General features: G+C 50.9%; 1 protein-coding gene across 1 annotated transcript in view; it reads left to right on the forward strand.

Moving 5' to 3' along the window:
• CFAP77 (cilia and flagella associated protein 77) overlaps positions 1-19,640 on the forward strand; it is a 169,455-nt gene that overhangs the window by 121,348 nt on the left and 28,467 nt on the right. The window contains exon 3 of the mRNA XM_015407535.1: positions 1,329-1,557. Coding sequence (XP_015263021.1) covers positions 1,329-1,557 — 229 coding nt within the window. The remainder of the gene's footprint in view (positions 1-1,328; positions 1,558-19,640) is intronic.

Below are 19,640 nucleotides of genomic sequence, written 5' to 3' on the forward strand. Positions count from 1 at the left end.
AAGGCCCTCCCTGGCCCCAGGCAGGCAGGGGTGGGGAGAGGCAGGGAGGAAGCAACTTACCCTCCCTCTTCTCCTGCCTCCTCCTGGCTGAATGAGGGCCAGAAGCGGGGTGGCCGGAAGCAGGGGGCGGGGCTTCGTCATGTGCCCCGGCCCCCGTACCTCACCCGGGGGAACTGCGATCCCCCGCGCTCCCTCCCCGAAGTGACCTCTGCAATCAAACCTGCTGTTGTCATTTGCCTGCTAATATCATTCGGCATCTGAAAAAAACTCCACTTTCCTATAAGACGGATGGACTGCCATTCTAGCTGTATATGAAGAAGTGAGCGGTGACTCATTTGTGAGCAGTGACCTGCCACAAATTTTGTTAGTATTTAAAGTGCCAGTTTGGTGTAGTGGTTAAGTGTGCGGACTCTAATCTGGGAGAACCGGGTTTGATTCCCACCTCCTCCACTTGCACCTGTTCATGTGACCTTGGGTCAGTCACAAGCTCTGGCACAGCTGTTCCTGAAAGAGCAGTTTGTGTCAGAGTTCTCTCAGCCCCACCCACCTCACAGGGTGTCTGTTGTGGGGAGGGGAAGGGAAAGGAGTTTGTAAGCCGCTCTGAGACTCCAAGTGAAGGGCAGGGTATAAATCCAATCTCTTCTCTTCTTCTTCTACTTAGCCACTGCGGTTTCACATCTGGAGTGGCAATGTGACAACATTTTATTGCATTTTGCAGCCATTTCCAGCCTGCACAATTGTATCTCCTTGGGGGTGGGCTTGACAGGTGAGAGCAGCTCCCCACTGAACTGTTCAGTAAGGGAAGGTGGGAGGAGTTTTCCAAGTGCCTGCTTGAGACTCGTGGAGAAATGTTGCTCCTTCCCTCACCTGCCCCCTCATGGTACAGATAATATGAGAAGAGACGTCCATGCCAAGAAACTTCACTTACCAAATCCTGATGCATTTTTCCTTAGCTGTTAGTTTAAGGGCAGAATACAAAGTCACCCCTTGAAGCTCAGTTCATGTGAACAGCAGTTGAAATGTTCTCGTGGACTGTACTATTCCAGACTGCAGGTACAGCTGAATGCTCTCTCAAACAAATATTAATGTTCCCTGCATATAGAAAACAAGAATGTGTGGGAGAACAGCTCTAGCTGACACTTCTCCCTGACATGCTAGCTTTCTGCATGCAGGAATTCTTTTTTACCATATTGTACAAACACCTGCTTGAAGTGGGCTAGAGTTGTCCACTCCAGAAACAATTTGACTACCTCAGTCTCTGCATAGAAATGGCTTTTAATGAATGTTCCTGGCAATCTTGACTTCTCTTAACCTCTTTTTCTCCCTAGCCATTGGCCACTGGAATGCAATAAAGCCCAGAGCCCCTTCAGCAAAGGAGCGGGGCCGTGATTACAAGACCATGAACCGCAAAGCCATCCAAGAGGGTTATGTCACTGCACATGAGCAGAACCTGTACCGCCAGCTCAAGGACATCCGCTTAAGTGATAATGATGAGCGACGCTTTAAGAAGACGCCCCCCAAGGTCCCTCCGGACATGACGTACGGAAGACCAGCAAGGTGAGAGGGAAATGGTTGGAGCATTATCAATTTATGCATGGGGTGGAGTGACAAGACCTTCTCTTTCTCCCACAATACGAATACTCAGAAGGACTCCGTAAAACTGATGGGTAGTAGAGTTAAGATAAGCCAAAGGAAGTACTTCTTCTTCACCCACCATGTAATTAACTTGGGGAATTCAGCTCACAGGATGTAGCGATGGCCTGTTTCTTAGAAGTAGGGGTCATTTCCTGCAGGAGCGCATAGGAGCGGAGCTCTGGCAGTAAAGAGCCCAGGGGGCGGGCACATGCAACAAGCCCCACCCCCTGCTCCCAGCAGCCCTCAGTCGGAGCAAGAAGCAGCCAGGTAAGTTGCAGAGCCCCCCCGGTCCAAAACAATCCAGTGGCACCTTTAAGACCAAGTTTTATTCAGGTACAAGCTCTCCCTCCTCTGCGAGGACAGATCTGCACGTTCCCCCCCTCCCCCAATAGCTAGCAATCCAAAACAATCCAGTGGAGCCTGAGCGGTGGGTGTTGCCTTCTGACGCACTTCCGGTGATGTCAGGGGGTGTGGCATATGCAAATGAGTTATGCTACTGAGCTCCTGCACCTCTTTTTCTACAAAATGACCCCCGCTTAGAAGGTTTTAAAACTGACTTGCTTAGTTTATTTACTTCAGCGATAGTTTCTCACCAAGACTCAAAGTGATTAGACACATTAATAGGGTCCAGCAAAGACTACCAGCTGTAATGGCTAAATGAAAGCTCTCCTAGTTGTTGCTTTTTCCAAATTTTCACAAAAAGTTTAAAAAACGACTATCCTGCCTCACCAGTGTTCCCTCTAAGCTGAGTTAGTGTGAGCCAGCTCACAGTTTTTTAGCCTCCGGCTCACACATTCTTGCCTTCGCTCAGGAAGGATGGCTGTAGAGCAAACTACTTTATGCAGCAGCCAAATCGCTCGCTCACAACCTTAATGCCAGGAGCTCACAAAGTAGGATTTTTGCTCACGAGACTGCACAGCCTAGAGGGAGCTTTGCCCCCCCCCCAATCAGTCCTCTTCCCCACCTAGGGTGGGTTTGGGGGAGGGGAGGGGCTTTAGTGTGGTACAATTCCACAGAATCCACCTTCCAAATCAGCCATTTTCGGTTTGATAGCTAAGGTACATAAAGTACTAATCGCTCTGAGGGATGCAGAAACACTATCTTACCAAACAATGTGGCATAAGACATGTAGCATTACTCTCTCAGAGGATACATGGAATCGCATATGGACATCTCCCCCATTCCACTCTAGAATTACATCTATGAAGCTACAATCATTCAAAATATTATCGCACTGGTACCTCACTCCTTGCAGGCTAGCCCGCATGAACCCATCATACAACCCAAAATGTTGGAAGAAATGTGGTATCATAGGAGATTATACACACTGTTGGATATTCTGTCCCAAAATTCTCCCCTTCTGGAAAGAAGTAATAGAGCAGATCAAGTCATTTAGTGATACAGACATCGCCCCTTCACCTGAACATATATTTTTGAACAGTTGGGCTATGGACGATGTTAGTCATTGAACGAATCATTGAACGCATCTCAATAATGCTATTTGCAGCTAAGACTGTCATTGCCACAAGACTGCCATTGCCACACATTGGAAAACGACAATGACACCCACTCTTTCTCAATGGCATAAAAAGCTATGGGATATATATATAATGGCTAAACTCTCGGATAATCTTATGCGTTTTGATCAATGTCTTACTCGCACCAATTTCACTGCAATCTGGCTCCCTATCCTGAATTACCTATCCAATCAACAGGACGTCCCTCCAGTGATGGATGCCTTGTGGCTTTGGTAATGTGGGTCACTTAATTTCAAAGGTAAAGAACAGATAAATCCTGTTGGGTCATCATCTACAATATAGCTATTAATATCACTATGTAATTTTACCACCTAAAAAGCAAAGATTAATGCATACCTGTAAATCACTCAACTCATGTCGTAAACTGTTGCTTACTTGTTTTTACTATTGTTACAAATCTTTTTGAAGCTTTGTTGTTAGCTTTTAGTATGTATTTGGACATGAAAACCTAATAACAAAGTATTATACAAAGCAGCCATTTTCTCCAGGAGAACTGAACTCTTGTCTCCGGAGATAATGGGAGATCCCCAGGTACCTCCTGGAGGTTGGCAACCCTGCTCCCCCCTCAGGATTCCACCTGCCCATTCTAATGCCCACCTGGGTCAGTCCCGCATCTCACTTGCATAAGGAGAAAAGTGTCCTCCAGTCTCCCTTTAATTAAGGGTTCATGAGTTATTGGAATTTTCATTTCTTCTGAGGACAAACCCCAAACCGCCATGGCAGTCTCCTTAGTACTTGCAGGGCTCTTTTTGTAGAAAAAGCCCAGCAGGAACTCATTAGCATAATAGGCCACACCCAAGAGCAGGAACTCATTAGCATATTAGTCCACACCCCTGACAGCACAGCTCATTACCACATTAGGACGCACCCCCATGCTACCAGAAGTGTGTTCATCCAGCCACACCCACCTTTTGCTTGTTATTCTGTTTACCTTGTTTGTTGTCAAAACCCAGGGCCTTTTTTGTAGCAGGAACTCCTCTGCATGTTAGGCCACACACCCCTAATGTAGCCAATCCTAATGAGTGTCTGCTGTTGGGTGTGGCCTATTATGCTAATGAGTTCCTGCTGGGCGTGGCCAACTCGGGAGCCAGCCGGAACTCCGTTCCTGTGCGTTCCTGCCCAAAAATAGGCCTCCTTGGGAGCTCCAGGCATCTGAAGGACGAAAGATCGAACTGAAGGTCCAGATAGACCAGGAATGGAGAACTTCTCTGTTCTCCAGGTAGCTGCTCTGGACAGAATTGCATTTTGCTGCACAACCGGATGGGGCTTTGTGGTAAAGCCAGCACCACTCAGAACGGAAAGGTCCACCCGGAGGTGGACGGGGATGGTGCAATGACTCAGCAGCTGCCCCCCAAGAAATCTGCTCCAGGGCTCACAGTATTGGAGCATGGGTGCTTGAGGTTCTGCGAACACAAGAACTGGAGATGCGATACGAAAGGGTTAGGAGGAACCAGGGGCCATTTCCTGCAGGAGCGCACAGGAACGGGGTGGGCATATGCAACAAGCCCCACCCCCTGCTCCCAGCAGCCCTCAGTCGGAGCAAGAAACAGCCAGGTAAGTTGCAGAGCTCCCCCCCCCCCGGCCCCCCGGGTCTAAAACAGTCCAGTGGCAGCTTTAAGACCAAGTTTTATTCTTTTATTCAGGTACAAGCTCTCCCTCCTCTGTGAGGACAGATCTGCGTGTCCCCCCCCCCAATAGCTAGCAATCCAAAAAATCCCTAAAAAAACAGTCCAGTGGAGCCTGAGCGGCGGGTGTTGCCTTCTGACACACTTCCGGTGATGTCAGGGGATGTGGCATATGCAAATGAGTTGTGCTAATGAGTTATGCTAATGAACTCCTGCCCCTCTTTTTCTACGAAATGACCCCTGGGAGGAACAATATGGCTTACAACTTTTGGAAACGAATTTGTCATTTAAAAGGGTCAGAACTGTCGGCAAACTTTCTGCTGTATCAAAATTGCAATGAGGTCTTGTGCTGCTGGACAGATTTGTTTTAAGGGAGTGCTGTGGCCTAGCCCTGGCCGGTGCCTTGGGATCTGAAGTCCCCCAGGGGGGCGGGGAAACCCCTGCCCCAGAGGCCCGTTCCCCAGCGCCGCTGCATCGGGCCCCGGGGGAACTCCACCCCGACGTGCGCGTCACCCAGAAGTGACGCGGGCACGCTGGGCACGCTGGGGGTGGGGCCATAGCCATACAAGGGATAACTCTATGGTTTTCCCTTGTATGGCCGTGGCCCCGCCCCCAGCATGCCTGGCGTCCTCCCGTCACTTCCGGGTGACGTGCATGCGGCGCGTGTGCGCTTCGCGTGTGCGCAAGACGCCAGCCGGGAGCCCCCCGCTTCCGGCGAAGATAGACTTGGCAACCCTACCGGTGCCTAGTGGCAGAGAGGCTAGCTTTACCAGCCTCCTTCCCACAAAGGTCTCTGAAACAACAGAGATGAGTGTGTTTGTACTCCTCTTTTTCCTTTCCGATGACAGCGGGAACCCAGGGTTAGGTAGTAGCCCTTCGGGGACCTCTGGTAGCTGACCATACACTAGCCCTCTTATCTCTGGTACATATAATTCACATACCCTTAGGATTCTCCCCAGCTAGGCATCCTCTTATTTGTCCCCAGCATCTGATCCTCAGAGGAATACTGCCTCTGAACATGGAGGCTTTCCCATCTATCCATCTGAGCCACAGAGCGGCCAGTCTTCTGTGAATTTGATTTCTCTACTTTTAGGGCTTTCTATGCCTGCGGCGTTCCGTGCGCCTCGGTGTTTAGTCATTGCGGCCACATGACCACGGAAATGTCTTCGGACAGTGCTGGCTCTTCGGCTTTGAAACGGAGATGAGCACCGCAACCCTAGAGTCGGATTCGACTGGCTTTCGAGCAAGGGAACCTTTACCTATGCCTGTTGGATAGGGTTGCCAGCTCTGAGCTGGGAACCACCTGGAGATTTTGGGGGTGGAGCCTGGGTGGGGTTTGCGGAGGGGAAGGACCTCAGGATGAGTCCACCCTCCAAAGCAGCCGTTTTCTCCAGGCGAACTGATCTCTCTTGCCTGGAGATCAGTTGCTATCCCAGGAGGTCTCCAGCCGCTACCTGGAGGTTGGCAACTCTGCTGTGGCCATCCCAGCATTTTGTAGCACCCAAACCGTATTTATTTACTTTTTTGATTCGATTTGTATCCCACCCGCCCCCGCCCCCACCGAGGCAGGCTCAGGACAGCTCACATTAAAAACTTAAAATACATTAAAACACAGCACAACATCATAAAAGCTCATAAACATAAACAAATCACACATACAGATCAAGTGCTGTTAAAGTGCTGATGGCGATAGAATCCCCCTAGACCATGATAGAACGATAACAAGCAGGGGTCATTTCGTAGAAAAAGAGGTGCAGGAGCTCATTAGCATAACTCATTAGCGTGACTTATTTGCATATGCCACACACCCCTGATATCACCGGACGTGTGTCAGAAGGCAACACCCACCGCTCAGGCTCCACTGGACTGTTTTGGATTGCTAGCTATTGGGGGGGACGGGACGTGCAGATCTGTCCTAGCAGGGGAGGGAGAGCTTCTACCTGAATAAAACTTGGTCTTATAGGTGCCACTGGACTGTTTTGGACCGGGGGTCAGGGAGGGGGCTCTTCAGCTTACCTGGCTGCTTCTTGCTCTGACTGAGGGCTGCTGGGAGCAGGGGGTGGGGCTTGTTGCATATGCCCGCCTCCTGGGCTCTTTACTGCCGGAGCTCTGCTCCTGTGCGCTCCTGCAGGAAATGACCCCTGATAACAAGTATGGCCGCAGTCAGTGTCCAACGTATCACCGGCTGTTGGTGTTGATATAAAGGGTCTTAGTTGTTATTGGTAGCGGCTCCTAATCAAAGGCCTGGTGGAAGAACTCCGTTTTACAAGCCCTGCGGAGCTGTAAGAGGTCCCCCGCAGGGCCCTGATGTCTTTCGGGAGCTCATTCCACCAGTGTGGAGCTGAAAAGGCCCTGGCCCTTGTAGAGGCTAGTCTGGCGTCTTTTGGTCCAGGGAGGGCCAGATGATTTTAAGACCCTAACCTCAGTGCTCTCTGGGGAAAGGCGGTCCCTCGGGTAGGCAGGCCCCAGACCATATAGGGCTTAAAGGTCAAAACCAGCACCTTGAAGCGAATCCGGTATGCTATTGGCAGCCAGTGCAGTGCCTTTAGCACAGGCTGGATGTGCTCCCGCGTAGGGAGACCCATCAACAGCCTGGCTTCCGCGTTTTGCACCAGCTGCAGCTTCCGGAGTTGCGACAAGGGCAGCCCCATGTAGAGAGCATTGCAGTAGTCCGGTCTCGAGGTGACCATTGTGTGGATCACTGTTGCCAGATCATTGCGTTCGAGGAAGGGAACCAACTGCCTAATCAGCCGAAGATGGTTCAAAGGCTTGCAAACCTTGACTGGGTCTTCAATATCGTTGCCACCCTCCAGGTGGGACCTGGGGATCTCCCAGAATTCCTCTGGAATTCCTCTGGAGTTCCTCTGGAGAGAATGGCAGCATCATACGGGGGGAATGTATGGTATTATACCCTGCTGAGAACCCTTCCCTCTCAAAACCCGGCCCTCCCTAGGCTCCCCCCCTCAAAAAAATCTTCAGAAATTTCCCAGCCTGGAGTTGGCAATCTGGTGGCCTCTCGTGGCTTCTTGTTCCACTAGACAGGGCCACCAAGATTCCAAAAGATAAGCACTGTGGTGTATTCAATTGTATGCATGTGAATCACCTAACTGAAACCCCATGTGGAGCTTCGTCCTGGGCTAGGATCCTAATCCCTCAATTACAATTGGTAGCCCAGGAAGAGTCGACCAATCACCAACTTCCAGTTCCCTGAGAGGGAACGTTTGAGATTGGACCTTATCCTTACAATCTTATTGGTTGTTATTGTACAATAGGGCGTGGCTACATTAGCCGGGAGAGTTTAAAAGAAGAACAGCTTCAATGTAAAAGCTGTTCTGGCTATTCGAGTTGATCTGTTGGAGTTGAGTTACGAGTTGCTGAATAAAGCTGAATCTTTTGCTGAATCACTCTCTGGCTGATTTTGCACTAGAGCTGCCTCGATGCTGCGCGGCCGTTTGCCCCGATACTATTGGTCAATCTCACACCCGAAGCCGAGGGGCTGCATTTCACCTGCGGATTCGCCTGATTTCCTCCGCAGTTTCGTGATCCTCAAAAAACAGGACTACGAAACTGCGGGGGAAATCGGGCGAAGCCGCGAGTAAAAATGCAGCCCCGCAGCTTCAGGTGTGAAATTGACCGATAGTATCGGGGCAAACGGCCGCGCAGCATCGAGGCAGCTCTAGTGCGAAATCAGCTTCTGACTCGTTTGTTAAGTAGCCGACTTAACAAGCACGCTATCTGTGGCCCACCACTGCAGGATTCTCTGTGTCTCTGTAGCTTGTAAAAGGCTTTTTTTTTTTTGCTCTGCTCTGTGTTGGGCCTGGGCAGAGGTTACATATAGATTTCATTTTAAAAGGCTAATTGCTAATAAAAGGATTTTTTAATATATAAAACGGGGAGGGAAAGGACGAGGAGATGTGATGAATGGCAGTGAGTATTTTACACGATAGCAAATGGGCTTTGCATATGCAAATTGAATGGATTTTAAAATGGTATTTAATGACAATTTTCGTAGCAGGCATTAACATTAATTGCAGCCAAATGAAAATGCAGCATTAGGTTGCTGTTAGCACAAACGCCCTGGCTATAAAGCTTTATCTTGATCAGAACCAGCCGTCATGGGCATGACAACGCGGCTCTGCAAATTGCAGGCAAAAGGGCTTTTACGCTACAAAACTATCCCCCAAAGCAGGCCGAAATCAACATCAATTTTGCTTTATTTCTTCATAAACGGAGGTTAAATGGCTGCCCGGGAGAGAGCCAGATGCTGTTTGAAAGTTTTCTCTTTTAAAAACACACACGCACACACACCAGAAAATACCAAGTAAGGACCAACCGCAGGATCCGCTGCAGAGGAGAGACACTATTAATTTAAAGTTATTATGGCCCATCCCAAATCTTTCGTTAATAGCCACCTTTTATGCCAGCCTGCTGTATTTATCCCCTCACCTTAAAAGCATGTTATAGACCAAATCAAATTACTGGCTTATTAGAGCCACTTTCAGTTTTAAAAGGGAGAACGTGGAGATTTAACCCGTTCCTCCTGACTGACAAATTTAAGACTGGCCACCATCAGAGAGGAAAGTTCGGCAGATTAGGTGGCATGCTGCAAATGGTCGGGGTCACATTTATTGATTTCTCTGCACACTGGACAACATGGAGACAGAATGCGCGCACCAGCGACCTACGGCTTCAACAGATGAGGAGCAAGTGAACAGATGCTGCAGCTACACGTTTCTTTATTATTTATTTAGAACATTAAATATGGGGGGTGGAGGCTGAGAAGGGTGGCGTTTGGGGAGGGGAGATACTTCAATGGGGTATAATGACGTAGAATCCACCTTCCAAAGTGGCCAGCTCTGGATCGTGAATATGTTCATGGAGCTGAAGCAGTGAGAAGCACACATGGAACCCTCAGGCCCATAGCTACAGTGGGGCATCTCAGGGCCAGGCCCCCAGACTTTCCATCCAGCCGGTTTATTTTATTTTATTTTGCACGCGCGCCACATCCGTGCCGCACCAAGCCAAGAGGGCCATCTGCCACATGATGCCAAGAGAGGACTACATGCCTCTCTTTTGGTGCATGCAGGGAGAGAGTTCGTCCTCATCTGAGAGAGAACGGAAAGAAGGGAAACTGTCCCTGAGAACACAATCTACATGTCAAAGGAGGCAGCGGCAGAAGAGTGAACACAGGCAGGAAAGGTCAGTGTGCCAGTCTAGCTATCTAGTCTCTCTTGCCCCAAAGTCTGGAGGTCTGAGATACAGGAGCATCACCCCTGGAACATCCAACACAAATTTAGGCTGAAGACAGACAACAGTTTGAGAGATCTGAATGTGGCAGGAGAGAGTCATCACCTCCCAGGATGCGTACGTATCCTGTACTTTTTTTGTCCTGTTAGTGCTTCTAAGTCAAACAGGCTCGGTAGGGTTTTTTGAGACCGTTCAATGGACTAGAACCAGAACCGAGATGAGTGTACCCAGCAGAAGCAGTGAGATCGCCTTCTGTGCTATGAACAAGTTATCCTCCGTTTTTGTTGTTCAGTCGCACAGTCAAGTCCGACTCTTCGCGACCCCATGGACCAGATCATGCCAGGCCTTCCTGTGTTCCGCCGTCCTCTGAAGTTGGCTCAATTTCATGTTCGTTGCATCTATGACACTGTCTAACCATCTCATCCTTTGCCGTCCTCGTCTTCTTTGACCTTCAATCTTTCCCAGCATCAGGGTCTTCTCCAGTGAGTGCTCCCTTCTCATTTGGTGGCCAAAGTATTTGAGCTTCAGTTTCATTATCTGGCCTTCCAGGGAACAGTCAGGGTTGATTTCCTTTAGGATTGACTGATTTGATCTTCTTGCAGTCCAAGGGACTCTCAAGAGTCTTCTCCAGCACCATAGTTCAAAAGAATCTATTCTTCGGCGCTCGGCCTTCCTTATAGTCCAACTCTCGCAGCCATACAGTACTACTGGGAATACCATTGCTTTGACCATGCGGACTTTTGTTGGCAGGGTGATGTCTCTACTTTTTATCATGCTGTTTAGGTTCGCCATCGCTTTCCTCCCAAGGAGCAGGCGTCTTTTAATCTCATGGCTGCTGTCACAGTCTGCGGTGATCTGGGATCCCAGGAACGTGAAGTCTGTCACTACTTCCACGACTTCCCCTTCTATTTGCCAAGGAGTGATGGGGCCAGATGCCATGATCTTAGTTTTTTTGGTGTTGAGCTTCAAGCCCACTTTTGCGCTCTCCTCTTTTACCCTGAGCAAGAGGCTCTTAAGGTCCTCTTCACTTTCTGCCATTAGAGTGGTATGGTCTGCATATCTGAGGTTGTTGATCTTTTCCCCAGCAATCTTAATTCCTCAGTTTTAGGAAAGCAGAAATGTTTGCGAGGGGGAATGAGGGTGAAACAGACACCTGAGCTCAGGAGACGGGAGAGGCCTGGTTCTTGCAGAGGCATATGGCCTCCCCTGCTAGAGGGGAGCCACAATACCATGGTTGTGCACAGAAGATCCCCAGTGCAAGCCCAGCAGCAACGGTTTTAGAAGGATCCCGTGCCGCAGATGTCAGAAATTCCGGAGAGCTCCTCCCAAACAGCATAGACAATACTGGGCTAGAAGGGCCAGTTGTCTGACTTGATGAAGGATAGCCTCTCTATATATACATATATATTCAGACGGTTATGTTTAAAATGTGACTGAAGCACACAGGGATGCATTCTTTAGCATCGCCAGTCAAAGACTCTGAAGTAGCAGGTGATCATTCTCTGCCGGAGGGCGAGGCACGATTGGAACTCCTCTTGAGTGCTTTTAAGTCTGCCCCCTGGGGGAAAGGGGGAGTTAACTCTCCCCAATCGGTTCCTGTTTGCCCCACCAGGGGAAATGTACAAGCAACATACAGGGAACTGATGCATTTCCCCAAATCCCAAGGGGATGTTTGAGGTCAGGGGAAATTGCATGGAGGAATAGTTAACCCCCTTTTGTCATGGCTAGGGTGCCCCGCTTCCAAGTGAGGCCTGGAGATCTCTCAGATTTGCAACTGATCTGCAGGCCACAGGGATCGGTTCCCCCGGAGAAAAGGGCAGCTTTGGAAGATGGGCTCCGTGGCATTTTACCCCCCCCCCCCGAGGTCCCTCCCCAAACAATGCCTTCCTCCGGCTCCAGGGGCGGACGAAGGCTCACTGGTGCCCTAATCACTGACCCATCTTGGTGCCCCCCTCCTTTCCACACTGACCCCCAGTCCATTTTAGTTGTTGACCTGTCTGACTAGATATACGACGCAGGTTGCAGCGATACAAAAATGTATTCATATGATAATACGATAATACTGTCCAAACTAAGCCAAGCTTGGGCTACATAAAGTTCTACAAAAATGCAATACAACATCTACTGTAATATTTCGCAAGTTAAATGTATCAAAGTTCCAGTATTCATGACCTGAAAGGCATTTTTCCACATTTCATTTTCGCAAAATCACTGATAACATCCTTGAAATTAATACCTCTCAGAATGCACCTCGCCAACAAAAAATAGAAGATAACCCTCGAGTGCACCATGATCAATTTGCACTAGTTTTATCAAAACAATTTTTTACAAATCTTTATTCGTTTTATTTTATTTTCACCCTTTTCCCAACTTTGTGGTGCCCCCTTTGGCCCTGGTGCTTAGTTTAAGGTAAAGGTAAAGGTTCCCTTGCTCGAAAGCCAGTCGAATCTGACTCTAGGGTTGCGGTGCTCATCTCCGTTTCAAAGCCGAAGAGCCAGCGCTGTCCGAAGACGCTGAACCACCGACCTTCCACAGCCTGCAGTTCAGCGTCTTAACCACTTGAGCCACCGCAGCTCCGGTGCTTAGTTTGCTTAATGGTTAATCCGCTCCTGTCCGGCTCTACTTCCCAACCCAGAGGTGGCAACTCTAGTCACGGCCTTGTCCAAATAACACCCCTCCCTCCCTCCATGGCAGTTTTTGAAAATGCCACGGAGATCCGTTCGTGCAGCTCCTTGCTTGGCCTTCAGGCCCTGGAGTGTTGCTGCCGGTCAGAGCAGGCAACAGTGAGCCAGACAGATCAGTTGCCTGACTCAGTATAAGGCAGCTTAATATGTTCTTAGATGTTCTTCCGAGTGTGCGTGCACACATGCACAGACCACACTTCTGAATCGAGAGACGCCCGGGCCCCCTGCTGCCTGGAACTCAGAGCCCCTTGGCTTGGGAGCGGAGAGCAGCTTCCGCTTGAGACTGGGAGCTCAGACAACAACGGGATATATGTTGTCACAGCTCAGGTGGGGTGTCAACTGACGCTGCCACCTCTCTGGTTCCAGGCTCCTCTGAGAAGGCCCATGCACCCTCCCAGGCCTTTTGGCCGAATAATAGGCGTGAGGACCAGGCAGAATGAACAATGAAAAGGTTTATCTTATAGGAGGTCAAACAACAAGGTGCAGAATAACAGTAAGTGGGTGAAAAGAAAAGAAATCAAATGTCCTAACATGTCTAAATAACCCTAACCCTAACCCTAACTCACCGCCCTTGGAAGAAAGAACAGCTTTTCCTGCTGCACCAGATCTTTTATTCCAAGCCCTCCTCTTTTCCTCTTGGTCAGTTTTGGCTCCAAAACCTCTCAGGGGCTTCTGGGAGTTGTAGGCCCAGCCTCACCTACTGCTAGTCAGGCTCCCTGGGCCTAGTAGGCCTCTGGTGGCACAGCCCAGATCATGACATATGTCAAGCGGGTCCCCCCAACCATGACCCACACAAGAGAAGCTTGCTCTGTACCTGCCTTCACCCCCCATTGTGAAGATGGATGGAACTGCAAAGAGGCTGTCTGGGATGCAGAGTGAGCCCTGCCTCTGTCCCCCGGCCACCCATAGGGTTGCCAAATCTCTCTTACCTCCTCGGCGGGGGATCGCTGGCCATCTCCCGGTGCCCCCGCGCGCTGTGGCCCCGCCCCAGCGTGTGACATCACATCCGGGTGACGTGCACGCGGGGGTGGGGTTTCCCCCGGGCCCCGATTCCGCGGGGGCGGAAATCGGGGCTCGAAAGCGGGGGGGAAATCCGCCCCCCGGGGGCATTTGGCAGCCCTAGCCAGCTCCACCTTTGCCACTGTAAAGACACATGTACAGCTTTGGAACCGAATCCTGGACTGCTTGGCCACACATGCCCACGCACAACACACCCTCGCCCCACGTATTAGGCAGGCTGTTCAATCACCTTGTTGTTCCCTTCTTCGCATGCTGGCGTGTCTGTCCAAACAGACCTTGTTCAGTGCTCATTTTTCTTGTTGTTTCCAGCTGAAAACTAGTCAAAGAAAGGTGGGAACAGGCTTTGCACTAGACACTGGGACTGGCCAATCAGTGCTGTTTGCAGCCCCTGCTCGGAAGGGGAGGGGTAGCTTTGTGGTTGGTGCTCTGAGAAAGAGAAGAGGCAGCTTCACCCTGCAGGGGAACTGATTTCTGCAGTCTGGAGGTCCACTGTAATTCCGGGAGAGCTCCTGGCCCCACCTGGAGGATGAAAACCCTAGCAGGGGCTCACCTCCAGGAGCAAGGAACCATTTGGGGGGCACCAGTAGTAGCTCTTTGCAGCTTTGCCGGGATGCTTCCTTGCACTAAGGAGACAGGTCTAAGAACCAGGGCGGCTGGAGTTCTCTAAGAATCAGGGCGGCTGCTTGCACGATAGCATTGTTTGCCTTGGAAGGTCACATGCCGGTTTATGTTGAGATGCTTTTTGAACAGAGGCTCTGCCCTGGTTTTTTCCCTTGCTCATCCTCGCCCGCGCCCGTTTTTCCCTCTCCCTTCCCCAGGAACGTGTTCCCGACAAACCACGTGGCCGGCTTTTGTTGTAAGAGTCATAAAAAGGACATTTTTCATCTCCCCTTTTTCCCTTCCCTTCCTCTTAATCTCAGACATAGATTTATTCCCTCCACGCTGCCTGCGGTGTTCCGAGCTGGGAGGGGTCAGGGAAGGCGCTGATGGGACAATAATAGATAATATGGCCGCTCCCCAGAGCCTTGTCCAGGTCCACAGCCTATTCATCAGCAGACGGCGCTCATGCCAAGGTCAGCGCTAACGAGGATGTGCTCGGGTCCCTGGCCGCCCCCATGGGGCATCCTCCAATCAGATTGCTCCGATCCATGCTCCAGCTTCCCATCTTTACAAGCGCTGCCTTGCGCAGACCAGAATGTGCAACGGAGAGGTTGCCCTCCGCTCCATAACCGACATTTCCGCTGCATGCGTCCTTGCCTCTGGGCCTCTCTCGGTCTCAAACAGGCTTGGCTGCTTACTTTTGCCAGATTTTTTTTACAAAAAGATTTAAAAGCCTTTTGATCGCTTTTAAAAGATGCCCTGGACTAAATGGGCAGCGGTGCTTCTTAAGGAATGTTAATTGTATTTAATTGCTTTCCAAAACTGCAGGTGGCAGGCCTGTCTTGGAAGAGGCTGTCTCAAATGGGAGGGAATGCCTCTTCAAAGGTGGGCCGTACCGAGAAGGGAAGAACTTGGGAAGTGTCCTTACCCCCCCTCCAAAACAATTCTGTTACTCATCTGGAAATATAGGCCGATTTAGTTGATTTGTATTCATAGGATTAATTTGAAATCCTGTGCATGTTTACTGGGAAGCAAATGCCACTGGACACATGGGGAGGGGCCGTGGCTCAGTGGTAGAGCATCAGCTTTGCAGGCAGAAGGTCCCAGGTTCAACCCCTGGCATCTCCAGTTAAAAAGATCAGATCGTAGGTGACGTGAAAGACCTCTGCCGGATCCCCTGGAGAGCCGCTGCCAGCCTGAGTAGACGAGACTGACCTTGATGGAAGGACGGCCTGATTCAGCAGAAGGCAGCTTGGCAAATAGAAGGGGAAGTCGCGGAAGTAGTGACAAACTTCACCCTGGGATCCCAGATCACCGCAGACTGTGACAGCAGCCATGAAATTAAAAGACGCCTGCTCCTTGGGAGGAAAGCGATGGCGAACCTAAACAGCATGATAAAAAGTAGAGACATCACCCTGCCAACAAAAGTCCGCATGGTCAAAGCAATGGTATTCCCAGTAGTCATGTATGGCTGCGAGAGGTGGACTATAAGGAAGGCCGAGCGCCGAAGAATAGATTCTTTTGAACTATGGTGCTGGAGAAGACTCTTGAGAGTCCCCTGGACTGCAAGAAGATCAAATCAGTCAATCCTAAAAGAAATCAACCCTGACTGTTCCCTGGAAGGCCAGATAATGAAACTGAAGCTCAAATACTTTGGCCACCCAATGAGAAGGGAGCACTCCCTGGAGAAGACCCTGATGCTGGGAAAGATTGAAGGTCAAAGAAGACGGGGACGGCAAAGGATGAGATGGTTAGACAGTGTCATCGATGCAACGAACATGAAATTGAGCACACTTCAGAGGACGGTGGAAGACCGGAAGGCCTGGCGGGACCTGGTCCATGGGGTCACGAAGAGTCGGACTCGACTGTGTGACTGAACAACAACAAAAGCTTCAAGGGTGTTCATGTGCCTTTGACTAAAATGTAAAGAAATGCATGATTTATGTGGTCACTGAGCTCCCCCAAAGCCTGTTAATCTTCCAGAAGCAGTATTTTATCAGACTGGCTCTTTAGCAGCTACAGTCCTTGCCCCAAACAGGCCCAAAGAGCCCCGAAATATTCATCCTGCCCCCCCAAATATACCATTCTTCTGACAGGATGGTCATCTAGAACCGTGAGGTACAATTTGTGGGAGTGGGATAGGGGGCTTTCTACCGCCACCCCATCTTGTTGCTGGATGCTTTGGGGCCTCTCATCTGGGATACTGAGGTGTAAGGAAATCTTTGGTCAAGAACCCACGAAACTGCCATCGACTGAATCGGTCCCTCCGTGTCAGTCTTGTCTACTCAGACTGGCAGCTGCTCCCCAGGGTCTCAGGCAGAGGACTTTCACACCACCTATTGCCAGATCTTTTAACTGGAGATGTCGGGGATCGAACCTGGGACCTTCTGCACGCCAAGCAGATGCTCTACCACAGAACCATCACCTTCCCTATCCGGCTCTCATCAAAATCAAGCCGGGCCAAATCACCTCTGTTTCACCATGGAGTAAGACCGCAACTTTAGAGAATAATTTTTTTAAAATTATATCCATAGACAATGCATCATGGAATTCACCCTGCCAGGTGACTGATTCTACTGGGAAAACACCATCTCAGCTCCCCTCCTTCGCCCCTTCCCTGAATGGTGTACAGTGAAGTGACCAGGGCTTTCTTTTGTAGAAAAAGCCCAGCAGGAACTCATTAGCATAACAGGCCACACCCAACAGCAGAAACTCATTAGCATATTAGGCCACACCCAACAGTGCAGCTTATTGGCATATTAGACCACACCCCCATGCCTTCCCTTGGCTTGCCCAGGCACTCGTGGCTATGGGGAGCCCGGGGAAGCCCCCCTTGAAGGGGAGGGAGGCAGTTTAGGGAGGCAGTTAAACTGCATTCCCTTGGCTTGCCTGGGCACCCCATGGCTGAGGGAACCCAGGCAAGCCGGCCCTTGTACAGGCCAGGGAAGGCACAGGGAGGCATTTAAATGCCTCTCCAATCCTTCCAGGGGCCCCGCCCCCTGCCTCAGAGTCACCAGGGGGGTCGCTCTCCAGGCCTTCCCCCTGTAGCCACGCGCACACAGAGGTTTTGGCTGTAGTGGGCGTGGCCAGCTCTGAAGCCAGCCGGAACTCCGTTCCTGTGCGTTCCTGCCCAAAAATAGCCCTGGTGAAGTCCCACAATGCCAATCCATTCTGCATGGACAAACTCAAAGGGACAACAGCAAAAGATACCAGTTACCTTTCTGTCTCCAGTTAAGGTCGTCATCCTCCACGTAGGGACTGGAGCTCTCCTGGAATTACAACCAGCCTCCAGACTTCAGAGCTCAGCCCCCCCCCCAGGAGGAAATGGTATCTTCAGAGGGTGGACTCTGCGGCATCACTCCCTTGCCAAACTCCCTCCCTTCCCCCAAACCCTGCCTTCCCCAGGGATCGCCCCCAGAACTCCGGGAATTTCCCAAGCCGAGTTGGCAACCCTGACTCCATCGATGGGGCCTTGTGTATCCAACCATTGTGAAGCCAATTCAATAGCCACTTTTGTACAAAGGTCACATGTTATTTATTTATTTATTTATTATATTCGATTTATATACCGCCCTTGACCCCGAAGGGTCTCTGGGCGGTTTACACATATAGGTTGATCCTACCTAGGGCCACAATTCCTATGGGGGAGGGACTACCTATCAGCACCCAAGCGGCGCGTTCTCTTTTTGTCGTTCGGGCGGTCATCCGATGTTGCTCCCGGCGCCCCAGGATAGGTTGACATCCTCCGGCAGGCTCTGCAATGGACTCCTCGGCGCTCGGCTGCTTCTGTCTGCAGCTTCCGGCTTTTGTCCCTTCGGTTCCGCCGCGCTGCGTCGTCACACCGGCACGCCGCCAACAACTCCGCCTCCATATATTATTAAATATATTTATATATTAAAGAGGCGGTAGTCTTCCGCTGCTCCTCCATATATAAAAATGCTGGCTCCCACGCAACAAGCGAACCGGACCAGGAGTCTAAAGGACCGTGGGGCACGCACTGGCCTGTTTGTTAAGGGGCTTCCGGGGCAGGCCTCCCCATATTTCCCTCTGGCCAGAACTAGGTACTCACGTAGAGGCCAACTCCCTTACTCAGGCTTAAGACTGCCAACTCCGGGTTGGGGAATTCCCAAAGATTTGGGGGTGGAGCCTGGGGAGGGCAGGGACCTCAGTGGTGTATAAGGCCGTGGAATCCACCCTCCAAAGAAGTCATTGGCTCCAAGGCAACTTATAACTGTCGTCTGGAGATCAGTTGTGATTCTGTGAGCTCTCCAGGCTCCACCTGGAGGTTGACAACCCTACCCAAGCTCAAGACCCGTAGCCGTGGACTTGAGTTCTGAATGCCAGGCAATGTAATATGTGAACCAGCACTGCTAAGGTTGGGAGGCAGGGCTACCAGACCCAGCTGGGAGTGGGGGATCCTTGACCCTGGCTCCTGTTTCCCACTGCCATTCAGAGCAGCAGCAAGAGAAGAATAAGTCCATCAGGTGCATGACATCGCTTCCAGCAGAATCCTGGATGTGACATTAGTTCCATCTAGGACTCCCTGGAAACTCTATTGCTTTACCATAGAATTTCTGGGAATCCCTAGAGAGACTGAATATCATTTCCTGGTATCCCCGGCAGTGACATCATGCTGTTGCTGTCTGCCCCCCATGTTCCCACCCACTCCTGGTCTCCTGCTGGTTGCCACACAAATGTATGAAGTTGGTTACTTTATAAAGAACAAGCACTTGAAGCTAACCTTCTACCAAGCTCACTCTTGTATCTTCTCTTAGGGTTCTCAGGTCCCTCTTGGCCACCAGCTAGGGATGGGGGGTGAGTAGGGTTGCCGGATCCAGGTTGGGAAACTCCTAGAGATTTGGGGGTGGAGCCTGGAGAGGACCAGGACCTCATTGGGCACAGTGCCACAGAGTCCACCTTCCAAAACACCCATTTCCTCCGGGGGAACTGATCTCTGTAGTCTGGAGACAAGCTGTAATTCTGGGGAATCCCCAGGTCCCACCTGGAGGTAGGGCTGCCAAGTCCCCCCGGGGGGGCGGAAAACCCCCCCGCCCCAGAGGCCCGTTCCCCGACGCTGGGGAATCGGGCCCCGGGGGGAACCCCGCCCCAGCGTGCGCGTCACAGGGAAGTGATGTTATGACGCCGGGCATGCTGGGGGTGGGGCCATGGCCATACAAGGGAAAACTCTATGGTTTTCCCTTGCATCGTCATGGCCCCACCCCCAGCGTGCCCGGCATCATAACGTCACTTCCCTGTGATGTGCATGCGGCGTGCGTGCGCTTTGCGCGCGC

This window comes from Gekko japonicus, unplaced genomic scaffold (genome assembly GCF_001447785.1).
Source record: "Gekko japonicus isolate JY-2015 unplaced genomic scaffold, Gekko_japonicus_V1.1 scaffold955, whole genome shotgun sequence".
NCBI lineage: Eukaryota > Metazoa > Chordata > Lepidosauria > Squamata > Gekkonidae > Gekko > Gekko japonicus.